The 13,361-nt window shown below is 47.5% G+C and overlaps 1 protein-coding gene across 3 annotated transcripts in view; it reads left to right on the forward strand.

Annotated features, from left to right (window-relative positions):
* The window catches only part of MPHOSPH8 (M-phase phosphoprotein 8), a 49,144-nt gene that overhangs the window by 11,441 nt on the left and 24,342 nt on the right, over positions 1-13,361 (forward strand). For all 3 annotated transcript variants that reach the window (XM_073339396.1, XM_073339404.1, XM_073339415.1), the window contains one exon: positions 12,692-12,797. In XM_073339396.1, the coding sequence (XP_073195497.1) occupies positions 12,692-12,797 (106 nt within the window). The remainder of the gene's footprint in view (positions 1-12,691; positions 12,798-13,361) is intronic.

Raw genomic sequence — 13,361 nt, forward strand, 5'->3', positions numbered from 1 at the left:
AACTCCTCAAAAGTAACATTCTTTTCAGTGAACAGTGGCAAATATGTCTGTATCATTAGTTCAGCTCCGGTACTCTAATCAAGGTAATTGCATACATTCCCTGAGCACCTTTGAGTGGGCAAATCAGGTTCAAAAACAGAATATAAATATCAAATGTAGATACTGCCGTCAGAGGAAGAAAACAAAAGTGGAACTAGAGAAGCCGAAACCCTGTCCATACTAGAGTTTAATGATTGTGACAGCTATTCTAAACATGGTTAAGCCAAGCAACTTGGATGGGGCATAGCCGTATTTAAAACATTGTGGTGGGTTTTCTTTTAAATAAGCCTTCTGTTCTTCCTAGTCCTGTAGCAGTTGCTTAAACATTGTTAAAGACTGAGATCTTCTTCATGTTAGCTGGCTTAAGTGTTAAATCCTGTGTAAAACTTTTACAGCAAATAGTTCAAATCTAGAAAGTATTCAGCCAAAAATGAGAGAGACAAGGTGAATCAGGTAGTATCTTTTATTGGACCAGCTTATGTTGGTGAAAGAGAGACGCTTATTCTCATCAACAGAAATTGGTCCTATTAAAGAGATTACCTCACCCATCTTGTGTCTCTAATATCCTGGGACTGACACGGCTATAACCATACTGCATTCAGACAAAAATTACACTGGCTGACAGAAATAAATTTAAGCAAACAAGCTCTGTCTAAACTAGGAATTTGAAAGTTTTTCAGAACAAGTCCTCTCTGAGCAAGCATTGAAAACAAAACTCGTAGACAAGAAGGCATAATTGAGTCTGTCAGGATTTTTGTCTGACCTAAATTAGTACATAAATGTTCTCAGCAGCAGCTCAAGAAGATTTGTCAGCAAAGGGTCAGTTTCTTTTTGTAGTCAGGACTTTTTAAAAAAAAAAAAAAAAAAAAAGTAGACAAAGAGACTTGGTAGAACTAACTGGAAAATGCAAGAGAACTCCCAAATGGAGTTGCTGTCTTATCCAGGTACTTATTTAGGAAATTCAAGTTCTTGGATATTTAACTTGAGATCACTTAGCATAAAGTATAAACATGTACAAACAGGAAGTTTGCAAAGTGTGTTATACTTACTGATCCAAGTAATCTGAAGATATAGAAGTTCTAGAACAATAACGAGAAATGATCATGTGTTTGAAAAATTATTCAGTTCCTAAAAATCTTTTAAAAGCCACTGCATTTGTATTACTGGAAAACCTTAAATCCCACCATTTGTACCTTCTGCAGACTCTAAAGGCTTGTTTATCACTTACATTAGGGGTGGTTAACCTATGGCACGAATCTGGCCCACCGCTTAATTTCATCCGGCCCCCAGCAAGTCTCCATTCAGTGCCAGTCAGCTCCATGTAGCTCCCAGAAGCGGCTGGCATTTCCTTGCGTCCCCTTGGCGGAGGGGCAATCAGGGAAGTTCCGTGTGCTACCCCCACCCCCAGCAGCGGCTCTGCAGTTCCTTGGCCGGGAACCGTGGCCAATGGGAGCTATGGGGGTGGCTCCTGCAGACGCGGGCACCACACAGAGCTGCCTGGCCACGCCTCCTTCTAGAGGCCAGACATGCCGGCCGCTTCTGGGAGCAGCACAGAGCCAGGGCAGGCAGGAAGCCTACCTTAGTCATGCTGTGCTGCCAACTGGGAGCCGCCTGCAGTGAGCTCTGCCTGGCCGGAGCCTGTACCCTGAACCTCCTGCCCCAAGTCAGAAACGCCTCCCGCACCCTAACTCCCTCCCAGACCCTGCACCCCCAACCCCTTGCCCCTGAGCCAAATTCCTGCACTCCAAACCTGTTGGCCCCACCCCGGAGCCCTCTTCTGTATTCCAAACCCCTCATCCTGAGCCCCAGTCCAGAGCCAGCACCCCTGGCTGGAGCCCTCCTGCACCCTGAACCCCTCATTTCTGGCCCCACCCTAAGGGAAGCCCAGAGCGTCCATGGCGTGCCCCACCCCCACCCCGGGGCTGTGTGAGGCCCATGACTGATTTTTTTTTTTCTTTTCTTTTCTGTGTGTCGGTGGCCCCTGATAGAAAAAAAAGTTCCCTACTCCTGCATAGTGAATAAGGATTGGCAAGATTTTCATTGTTACATTTCCACTACATGGTTTCCTTGAGGACAGGGTTTGCCACCCCTTAGACGGATCACTGTTCAGTGCACCTTTTCTGGATCTTATGAGTCATGCTACCAGGAATACCTCTGTTGTCCTTCCAGGAAGTCCTCCAGGTTTGAGAACAGTAAAAGAGGATGGGCAATATCCTGCCCCCTCCCACAGGATAGACCATGCCATAATGGATGTGGATTTTTTTTTGGTTTGTTTCTGCCTGCCTCCCCCCCCATCAATGGCAACCTCTGCTGCACACACCCCAATCTGATTTGAAGCACCATGATTGTAGCTGTGAAACCTACTGGCAAAATGTGTATTCTTCCTCATCTAGAGGCTGATCTGCTTAAAGGAAAACCGCCTACTACTGTTACAAGTTACTTAAATCTGGTGGTAGAGATCTGTGCTGTGGGTCAAGGTCCAAACCTTGCTGATGACCTATCAGATTTGGGGGTAGAAGTGGTCACTGTGGTTTCTCATGATTTAATTTCTATGCTTTTTTTAACAAGCAAACTGAAACTTAAGCTACATTTAAAAACTATGTTAAAAGAATATTAAAGTTGCAAATTTAATTCATCCTGTCGTGTATACATTATGATATAATCTTTAATGGTCACATGCTATGTCTCATAAGACTCTTGTGTCATTCAGTATGTAGTATGAATGGTGCTCAGGGAATGTATCAAAGTTGCGTAATATGGAGGCTATATGACCTTTTCCTTGTTTGTTCTACAATTTGAAAGTTGTAGGGACTAAGGCAAGGGAATGCAGGAAGGAAGGGAGGTCTCTTGGTTGAGGCCACTGAATGCTACCTTGGAGAATTGGATTATATCCCTGCCTCTGCCACAAAGTTCCTATGTGACATTGCATGAGTTACTTAAACCATACTTACTTTACAGGTTGCTACTAATTAATCCTGGGGGAATTCTGTGCCAAAAAATTAAAAATTCTGCACACAATATTTTAAAATTCTGCATTTTTTATTGTCAAAATAACACAATATAATCACTCCAGTTTCAATTATTTTGGTAATTTATTTCTAAATACTTGTCAACAATACAGACAACAGAAAAAAAAATTCTCCCAGGAGTAGAAAGTTAAAGAAACTCCTATGACAACCAAGTTCCAGGTGGGGGTGGAGGTGGCTGCATGGGGCCCCCAGAGTCCAGATCTCCGCACCCCCTTTCCCCCCAGAGCCCAGATACCTGCAACCCCCTCCCCTCCAGAGCCCAGCCATGGGGGCCTCCCCCAGAGTCTTTACTCCCTCCAGCTTCTTTACTGTCCCTCTGGGGGATGTGGTGTAGTACAGCCCTGCTCTACCCTTCTTCACCCTTTGACAGAGCTGGCTGTCCGTAGCCCTCTCATGCCCAGGACAATGAGGATTGGGGGTCAAGCCTGGCAGCCAGAGCATGCAGCCTCCATCCCTGCCAGGATGGGTGCTCTGCTCACTGCGAGCTGGCCTCTGCAGAGACCAGTGGCCCCTAGTGGCGGCCAGCAGTGCTGCAACCCCAATTCTGTGGGAGAATTCTGCGCAAATTTTGCATTACACAGTAGTGCAGTATTCCCACAGGAATAACTAATCTTCCTTATTTTCTGCGTGCCCAAGTTACCAAACAGGCACCAGGTTTATCAGAGTTGCTGAGCCTTTGCAACTGGAGATGATCAGTAGGAACTGACAATTTTGGCCTTAATTTCTGACTGTAAAATTGGGGATAATTCCATTTTGCGTCACAGAGGTGTTGTAAAGATAAATATGCATCTGTGTTTTTATGTAATCAAAGAATCTTTGGATTGGATCTTTTGTTAAGCTTTTCTGACTTATTGTAGTGATGATTCCTTAACATGTTAAATAATCCTAATCGCTGTTTCCTCAGTGCCCATAAATGAATTTGTAGTAATTACTTTTGAAGACATTAACACTACATCATGTAGGTGGATTGATTTAAATCACCGGTGGTTCTTCGAGTGCTTGCTCGTATTGATTTCAATTAGGTGTGTGCGCACCGCAAGCACAATCGTCGTAAGATTTTTACCCCAGCAACACTCAGTGGGTCGGATGAGGCGGCCCCTGGAGTGGCGCCTTCATGGTGCCGGATATATGCTCCAGCTGACCCAGCGCCCCCTCAGTTCCTTCTTACCGCCCGTGACAGTCGTTAGAACTGTGGAGCGCAGCGTAGCTGATCTCCACTCTCCCTAGCTTTCTCTCTTAGTACCTGTTAATAGTTGTAACTAGTTGTTAGTAGTTAGCATAGATTAGTGTATTTAGTTGGGTGGAGCGGGGTCTTCTCCCCTCTACCCGTCCTGATACAGGGGCCCATGCCTAGGTCTCCGGACTTCAAACCCTGCTTGGCTTGCCTGAAGCAGATGCCAACGGGAGACCCCCCGCCCACGACCCTTCCCTGCGGGAATCCCACCAAGCGGACAAGTACCACAATTGCAAAGCCTTCAAGCCGAGGACTAAAAAGGAGCGGGACTTTAGACTCCTTATGGAGGTGGCACTTAGCCTCGTCCCTTCCTCCACGCACTGGGACTGGGCATCGTCTTCGGTGCGGAGTGCCACTGCGGCACCGACTGGTCTGGCACCACGTTCGGACTCTGCTAAAGACTCATGGCGTCATGCCCCTCCAGCACCTCCACCACCGCGGTGCCAGTCCCTGTTTCCGGGCCAGAAGAAGAAGCAGCTCAAGCAGGTGCCGACTGCTTCTTCTTTGTCGGTTCAACAGCCACCAACACTTCCCGCACTGCAGCCGGAGCAGCATCCATTGCTGGAGCACACAGGACAAGTAACGGTGTTGGATCATATTAAAGAAGTTCTGTATTAAAATCACAAATGAGTTTGATTCCCCATAGTTTAAATTCCAGGGTATTACTAATTAAGAGGTCTCTTGGTTTTTGGTACTGTTTCTCTCCCTCTGTGTGTGAAACTTGCAAGCTGCTAATTGCGTTAGTACATTCTAAGACAGTCTGTTCTCAAAGCAATTCACAGAGACTCAAAGCAATACTCTAACAACAGAAACAGCACCCAGAGACTCCCCGCCCTTTTGTTGTATTAACAATTGTGATTAAAATAGAGATAGAGGATGTATGTGGATGAATGCTTGGTGTGGATAATAACTGAATGATCAGGGAGGTGCCAGCCTAAGAATCCAGTGTCCATCGGCTGAAGAAGGCGTCAAGTGGAAATAACCAGAGGACCCCCGGAGGGCAGACTGGAATCCACCCAACAGCCTCAAGAATGGGAGAACCAAAGAACAAGATAACATCTTGGAGAGCCGTCAGGAATGTGCTATCTGCTGACTAATTCAGCAACAGCATGATGAAGCAATTCCCATAGACTGGCATAGGAAGAAATTCCTATAAAAATGGACACTAGAAAGTGAACTTTGGGGTCTGATTCTGCATACCAACTTCCAGGAGCATCAGATGAGCATCTGACAAGGCCCTGCTCCCTCCTCATGTCCAGGCCACCTGGCCAATGGCTTGGCATGAGCAAATCTAAGGCTGGTAACTATGATGATAACCTTGCAGAACCTGTGTGTGTGTGTGTTTGTATGAATGAATGAATGTGTGAATAAATGAGATTGAATGGAATGTTATAGCTATAACTAACTGCTTACTATGATTCTTTCTGTATTCACAATAAATGTGGTATTTTGCCTTTTTCCCTTTAATAAGATCCTGCTGATTTTTAATTTATTGGTATAACAACGGCTCCTACACCTTTGACTCCGGCGCCGTAAGGGCCATCTAGTCCGGTGCTTGTTAACTCCCCAGTGCACACCGCGGTCGAGCTAAGGCTCCCCTCTGTGCCAGAGAACTTCTCTACAGCGCAGGACTTGATCGCGCTCGCAGAGCCGACTCCCTTGCAGCCAGTGGCACCTCTGGTGCGGGCGGTGCCATCGAAGGGAAAACCATACCTGATATAATCACCGTTGCCGAGTGAAGCAGGGCAGCACCAGTCTTGGTCCCAATCTTGGTCCCGGCACCTTTCATGGCGTCGCTTGCAGTCCCAGCACCGATCCCGTTCTCGGCGCCAGTCGTACTCACGACACTGCTCCGGCTCGCAAAGATCAGAATCGCGGTACAGCTGGTACCGATGGGACTCTTGGCACCTCTCCCGGTACCGGTCAGAGCAGCGCTCGACCCAGAACCAATCCCAGCGCCGGTCTTGTCGAAGGTCGCCGTTGAGATCCAGATCAGGCTCCCGGTATCGATACAACCGCAGGCACCGATCGACATCTCGGTACTGTTCTACATCTTGCCACCAGTCGCTGGCACCATGGCACTGTACAGCACCGGCGGATTCTGCGCCAACACTTTCAGCACTGCCTTGGCCAGCTCGCTCCACCTCCACGTTGTCACGCTCACAAGGTGGCTCTCTCACCCATGACTGGGGCAAAGATGGTGCAGGCCAGTGGCTGGACAAAGGCAGGGACTCGGGCCAAGGACCTCCACAGTGGTCTTTTTTGGACCCCCTGGGCATACCATCAGGCCCAAGGGATTCCTTTGGGAGCTTCCTGTTCCGCCCCTTCGGAGCCCCGAGTACCAGAGGTCACTGTGTCTCGCCCCTCCCCCCCAGAGGGTTCTGAGGGGACTGCTCCAGTGTCAACACAGGCCCACGCCCCTAGCGTGGTGGACTTCAGGCAACAAGTTCCTCCAAATGAGGACCCCACGCAGGATCTCTTAGTCCCGGGGGTATCTTCCTCATCCTCGCCTGATGAGGCAGTGGCAGGGACTACGGTTTTGGGCCCTCCTCCTATGGACTTCCACACCAACCAGGAGCTGCTCTGCAGGGTGGCGCACAATATGAACCTCCAGGTAGAGGAGGTGGTGGAGGAAGAGGACCTGGTGGTTGACATTCTGTCCCTGGAGGCACTGTCCAGCGTGGCCCTCCCAGTCATACGGACTATACAGACCAATGCCAAGACAATTTGCCAGCCTCTATTCCACCTACGGCCAAGGGGGTGAAAAGGAAGTACTTTGTCCCCTCAAAGGAGTACGCGTACCTCTACACGCACCCCCAACCGTGTTCCCTTGTCATGGCTTCGGTTAACGAGAAGGAATGGCATGGTTAGCCCAGGTGCCCAAATCAAAGGACGCTAGATGCCTAGACTTGTTTAGGCGCAAGGTGTATTCGGCCAGAGGCTTGCAGCTCAGGGGCCATCCAGCAGGCACTCCTGAGCAGATACAATTATAATTCATGGCACTCTATGGAGAAATTCAAAAAAGAGTTAATTCCACAGGAGTCCAGAGAAGAATTTGGGGCCCTAGTGGAGGAGGGCAAGAAGGTGGCCAGAACCTCCCTGCAAGCCTCTCTGCACGCGGCGGCTAGGACCCTAGCCTCGGTCATAGCCATGCGCCACATCTCGTGGCTGCAGGTCTGTGGCTTACCACCAGAGTTGCCGCAGACCCTCCAGGACCTACCCTTTGATGGCCAAGGCCTATTCTCAGACAAAACAGACTCAAGGTTGCAGAGTCTGAAGGACCTGAGAGCTATTATGCGCTCTCTGGGAATGCATACCCCAGTAACGCAGAGAAGGCCCTTCAGACTGCAGCCTCAGAGGTCCTACCTTCCCCCTCGGCCAAGACAGGACTTCTTTAGAAGATGCGGCTGAGGTGGTAGAAGACGACAAACTGGTCACCAAGCCAGCCAAGGCCAGGGCCCTCCCAAGCCATTGCCTAGGCCTAAGCAGAACTTTTGAAGGTGCGCCCAAGGACGGAGCACCAGTCTCCATGCAGGATCCTTCCCTGCCTTTCCAAGATCGTCTCTCCCATTTCCTCTGTGTGTGGTCTCACGTAACATTAGACCGTTGGGTCCTTTGCACCGTGGAAAGGGGTTACTCCCTTCAATTTGCTCCCCCCCATCCTCCTACCCCGTCCCTCTTCAGGGACCCTTCTCACGAGCACCTCCTTCTACAGGAGGTCCAATCACTCCTAGCTGTGGGGGCGATAGAGGAGGTTCCAAGAGAGTCAAGGGGCAGGGGTTTTTACTCCCGCTACTTCCTAATCCCCAAGGCCAAGGGCAGGCTTCAGCCTATCCTGGACCTATGCGGACTCAACAAATTCATGGTAAAGTTAAAGTTCCGCATGGTCTCTCTATGTACCATTATTCCTTCGTTAGATCCTGGAGACTGGTACGCCACCCTCGACATGGAGGATGCGTACTGCCACGTTGCAATCTACCCAGTGCACAGATGCTTCCTTCATTTTGTGGTCAATCAACAGCACTTTCAATTCACCGTCCTTCCTTTTGGCGTATCTACGGCCCCCAGGGTGTTTTACCAAGTGTGTGGCTCTTGTGGCTGCCTCCCTTCGTTGACAACAGATCCAGCTGTTCCCATACCTTGACGACCGGTTTATTCGGGGCCACTCCAGGGATCAGGTGCAGTCTCATGTCCAGCTCACCATAAACATGTTCAATCAAGTGGGCCTCCTGCTCGGTCACAAAATCTACTCTGGTACCAACCCAGAGGATAGAATTCATAGGAGCAGTCTTAGACTCAGACCTAGCCCGGGCACTTCTGCTGGAAGCACGCTTCCAATCCCTGGTGAACATCGTCCACAGCCTGCAAAACTTCCCAACCTCGACCATGAAAACATGCCTGTGCCTCCTGGGACATATGGCCTCTTGCACATATGTGACCATGTGCGCCAGGCTGCGGCTACGTCCACTCCAAGCCTGGCTATCAACAGTATACTGCTCGGGTCAGGACAGCTTGAGCACGGTGGTTACTGTCCCACCAGGGATATTAGCCTCTCTAGACTGATGGCTGGACCCCAAATCAGTGTGCGAAGGGGTGCCATTTCACACCCCGCAGCCCTCCATGTCCCTAGTCACGGATGCATCATCCCTGGGATGGGGAGCCCACCTCGGGGTCCTCCATACACAGGAGCTATGGTTGGCAGGAGAGTTATCCCCGCACATTAACGTACGGGAGCTCAGAGCTGTGCGCCTGGAGTGTTAGGCATTGCAAGAGTGCATTCAGGGCCATTGTGTTGCAGTCCTCACAGACGACCACAACAGCCATGCTTTACATCAACAAACAAGGGGGAGCCCAGTCGTCCCCCCTCTGTCAGGAGGCCACTCATCTGTGGGAATTCTGTATAGCCCACTTGATCCATCTGGTGGTGTCATTTCTCCCAGGAGTCCAGAACACCTTAGCGGACCACCTCAGCAGATCATTTCAGACTCACGAGTGGTCGGTTCTCCCGGACATCATCCACTCTGTCTTCCTGAAGTGTGGCTTTCCCCTGATAGACCTATTCACCTCTCGTGAGAATTGGAAATGCCAAGTGTTCTGCTCTCTACAAGGACGCTCTCCGGGTTTCCTGTCAGACACCTTCCTAATACAGTGGAAGGATCACCTGTGCTACGCCTTCCCTCCATTCCACTAGTCTACAGGGTCCTGCTCAAGCTGTGCAGGAACAGAGCCTGGTTTTGGTTGCCCCGGCGTGGCCTAGGCAGCACTGTTATACCACTCTCCTAGAGCTGTCGATGGACACTCCAATTCCACTCCTGCCGTGGACAGACCTGACCACTCAGGACCATGGACGACTCTGTCATCCCGACCTGCAATCTCCATCTCACAGTGTGGATGCTGCATGGCTAACTCAATCTGAGTTGTGCTGCTCTCGCTTCATATAGCAGGTCCTTTTGGGTAGCAGGAAGCCCTCTACCAGGTCCATGTACTTAGCGAAGTTTTTCCTGCTGGTGCGCTCAGTCATATGGCCCCACTACAGGCGTCAGTACCTATCATCTTGGACTACCTCCTGTCCTTAAAACAGCAGGGCTTGGCGATATCATCCATCAGAGTGCACCTGGCAGCTATTTCGGCTTTCCACCTGGGCCAAAACGGTCGTTCGATCTTCTCCAATCCCATTGTCAGCAGATTTCTCAAGGGGTTGGAACGCCTGTTCCCACGAATTCAACAACCGGTCCCTATGTGGGATCTTAACCTGGTTCTCTCCAAACTCATGGCTGCCCCGTTCGAGCTGATGGCCACCTGCTCACTCCTGTACCGTTCCTGGAAGACATCCTTTCTTGTAGCTATCACTTCGGCAAGGTGTGTGTCTAAATTCAGGGCACTCACATCAGAACCACCATATACGGTGTTCCATAAGGACAAGGTACAGCTGCGACCCCACCCGGCCTTCCTCCCTAAGGTGGCATCTGCCTTCCATCTCAATCAGGACATCTTCACCCCTGTCTTCTACCCGAAGCCGCACGACTCTCGACGGGAACAACAGCTGCACTCCCTGGACATTCGCAGGGCCCTCGCCTTCTACATCGAGTGAATTAAACCTTTCAGGAAAACATTGCAACTGTTTGTTGCTGTGGCAGACCAGATGAAGGGTCTTCCAGTCTCCTCCCAGCGCATCTTGTCCTGGATCACATCATGCATCCATTCATGCTATCACTTGGCTGGTGTCCCAACTATGCACCTTACCACTCACTCCACACGGGCTCAGGCTTCATCATCTGCTTTCCTGGCACACATACCCATACAGGAGATATGTAGGGCAGCTACTTGGTCATCGGTGCATACCTTCGCCGCCCACTAAGCGATAATTCAGCAGTCTGGGGTGATGCTGCATTTGGTTCAGCGGTCCTTTACTCTGCGACATCTCACTCCAACCCCACCGCCTAGGTAAGGCTTGGGAGTCACCTAATTGGAATCGATATGAGCAAGCACTTGAAGAAGAAAGACAGTTACTCACCTTTATAACTGTTGTTCTTCGAGATGTGTTGCTCATATCCATTCCAAACCCGCCCTCCTTCCCCTCTGTTGGAGTAGCCGGCAAGAAGGAACTGAGGGGGTGCTGGGGCATATATCCAGCAACATGAAGGTGCCACTCCAGGGGGCGCCTCAACCAACCCACCGAGTGTTGCTGGGGTAAAAATCTTCCGACGATCATGCACGTGGCATGCACACACCTAATTGGAATGGATATGAGCAACACATCTTGAAGAACAACAATTACAAAGGTGAATAACCGTCTTTTTTTAATCCTTATTCAAATCAGCAAGGTGGAAATCTTGATTTAAATGACCTTTTTTTAGAATCATTTTTCATTTGTACTTTTGCATTGTATTTCTAAAGAGAGTTTGATTGTCATAGGTTGGTAACTATTAAAACATGTTGATTTGCCACTAAATACAGTCTTTAGACTACATTTGGTTCTTTTTGTTAAAGAGAAAGTTATACTATGTATACTCATTTAAGCAATGATGTAACTTAATATACGTTTAGTCATCTTTCTTAAGATTCTTAGTTTTTTACTTTGTTAGAAAATGGTGGATGATACATTCCTTTACTAGATTATTTTTTACTTGTGATTTATGTCAAGGTCTGTTTGGATGGAAATTCAATTAAAAATGAACAAAGCCAGCGTTATAAATTTTTTTATATAAAAAACCTACCTTTAAATGTGCTGGTTACATAAGAAAAATGGTTTATTAAACAAAGGAAGTATGATCTGTAGTTAGTGAATTGAACTGTTTCTAGTCACCATGTTCTTCAAGATTTTACAAGTAGTAGGAATCTCATCTCACACCAAGTTTTTTTTTTTTTTTTAATTCATAGATTGGAAAAGGGAAACAAGCTTTCCATTTTCAACTCACAATTGGTTTCTTAACTTTGAATGAACTGGAAGTCATTGAACTGAACTAGTTGAATAAACTGAAATGAAGAAAATATTCTCTCTCCATCTGCAGAAGAGGGTATTGCTATCAAAGGCTGGTTTAATACTTCAGCAAACTCTGGTTCCAGGGGTTTAGCCAGTGACTTTCACCAGTTCATTATTTTGATTTTCTTTAAAACTTGGCAGAAAAATGTACTGCTTAATATTTTTTGTATTCAATATATTATGATACCCTATGTTTATTTTTTAAAATCTACATTTAATTTTAATTTTTTAAAAATCTGATTTTTAATTTTTTAACTATTCTCCATCTGCACATCAAGATATGGATGTTTTCATTGAGTAATAGCAAGATCTTTTTGTAACCTGTGGCTTCTATCACACTTTCTCCTCCCTATAGTTTGTCCTAATTTTAGACATATTACAAGAAGGGAAACTGTAAGGTCTTTGAAACAGACTGTGTGTATTTTTCATGCTAGAAAAGCACCCAGCATACTTGGGGTATTGAAAGAACAAGAAATGTGGATGCTAATAGTTTCTACTCTCTTCCAATATAAAGTAATTGTAGTATAAATTGCTTAAAGCTTTGATTGAAAAGTGCTAATTTTGGTGGTAATTTTACCATGTGAACATCTGTTCAATAGGAGCTGGACTAAGGGCACTAAACATTTTTAATGTAAGTTTGTGACAGATCAGATTACTTTTATTCACTAGCAACCTTGTCTGGATTTTAAATCAGTAAATCAAATGTGAAAGGCTTTGTATCCCACTATAGGTCACCCGTGCTGTTCACTCTCCATTTTATTATCACCCTGTTCCCCACACTAATCTAATGTTAGTGATGGCTCTGGCAGAGAAATGCAGAACTCTGAACTTTGGTTTTTGGCAGTTGAAAACTGATCATTTCACTTTAATATAGCATAGCACTTTAATTTTATCTTTTGCCTTCAGTACCAGGAAAAGGAAGTAAAGAAAAATGAAATAAAAGAAAAACCTCAGAAACGATGTGACTCCGAAAAGGAAGAAAAAGGCAGAAAAGAGCAGAAGGGATTAAAAAGTAAGTTATAATCAAGGGTTTTGCACAGTTAGAGAGAACAAAGAGCTTTTAGACCAGTGGTCCCCAATCAGTTGATCCTGGAGCCTCTGAGTGGCAATCCTGGTCTTAGTCCCCCATCTCATCCTGCCACCCCCTTCAGGATCACAGCAAGCTAGGGGAATACATCCCACCCACCCTACCATGCTCTCAGCCAAAGAGGTGGTTTTTCAACAGTAGACGGTGCTTTAACAAAGTGCACGCTGCAGGGACAGTACAGCCCAAATGCTAGATGCGCCCGCTGAACTCACAGTACAGCTGAAATGCGGCTCTCTGTCTGAACCACAGGCTGCAATGCCAGTCAAAGGAAGCCCCAGTTTGAGAACTGTCCTGATTAAACAAGCAGCCGCAGACAGGTTAATTTACACACATGCAAGGCGCATACCAACCCCATCCCAAACAGATCATCAGCCTTAGCCTATCAGAGACTGCAGGGGGTTAACAACAACAGCCACCTTGGTAATTGCCATGGCATGAAATGAAATACTTCAGTCTCCTGACTGGGGCTTTGAAATACCATTAATGGAA

The sequence above is a fragment of the Lepidochelys kempii genome, chromosome 1, assembly GCF_965140265.1.
Source record: "Lepidochelys kempii isolate rLepKem1 chromosome 1, rLepKem1.hap2, whole genome shotgun sequence".
NCBI lineage: Eukaryota > Metazoa > Chordata > Testudines > Cheloniidae > Lepidochelys > Lepidochelys kempii.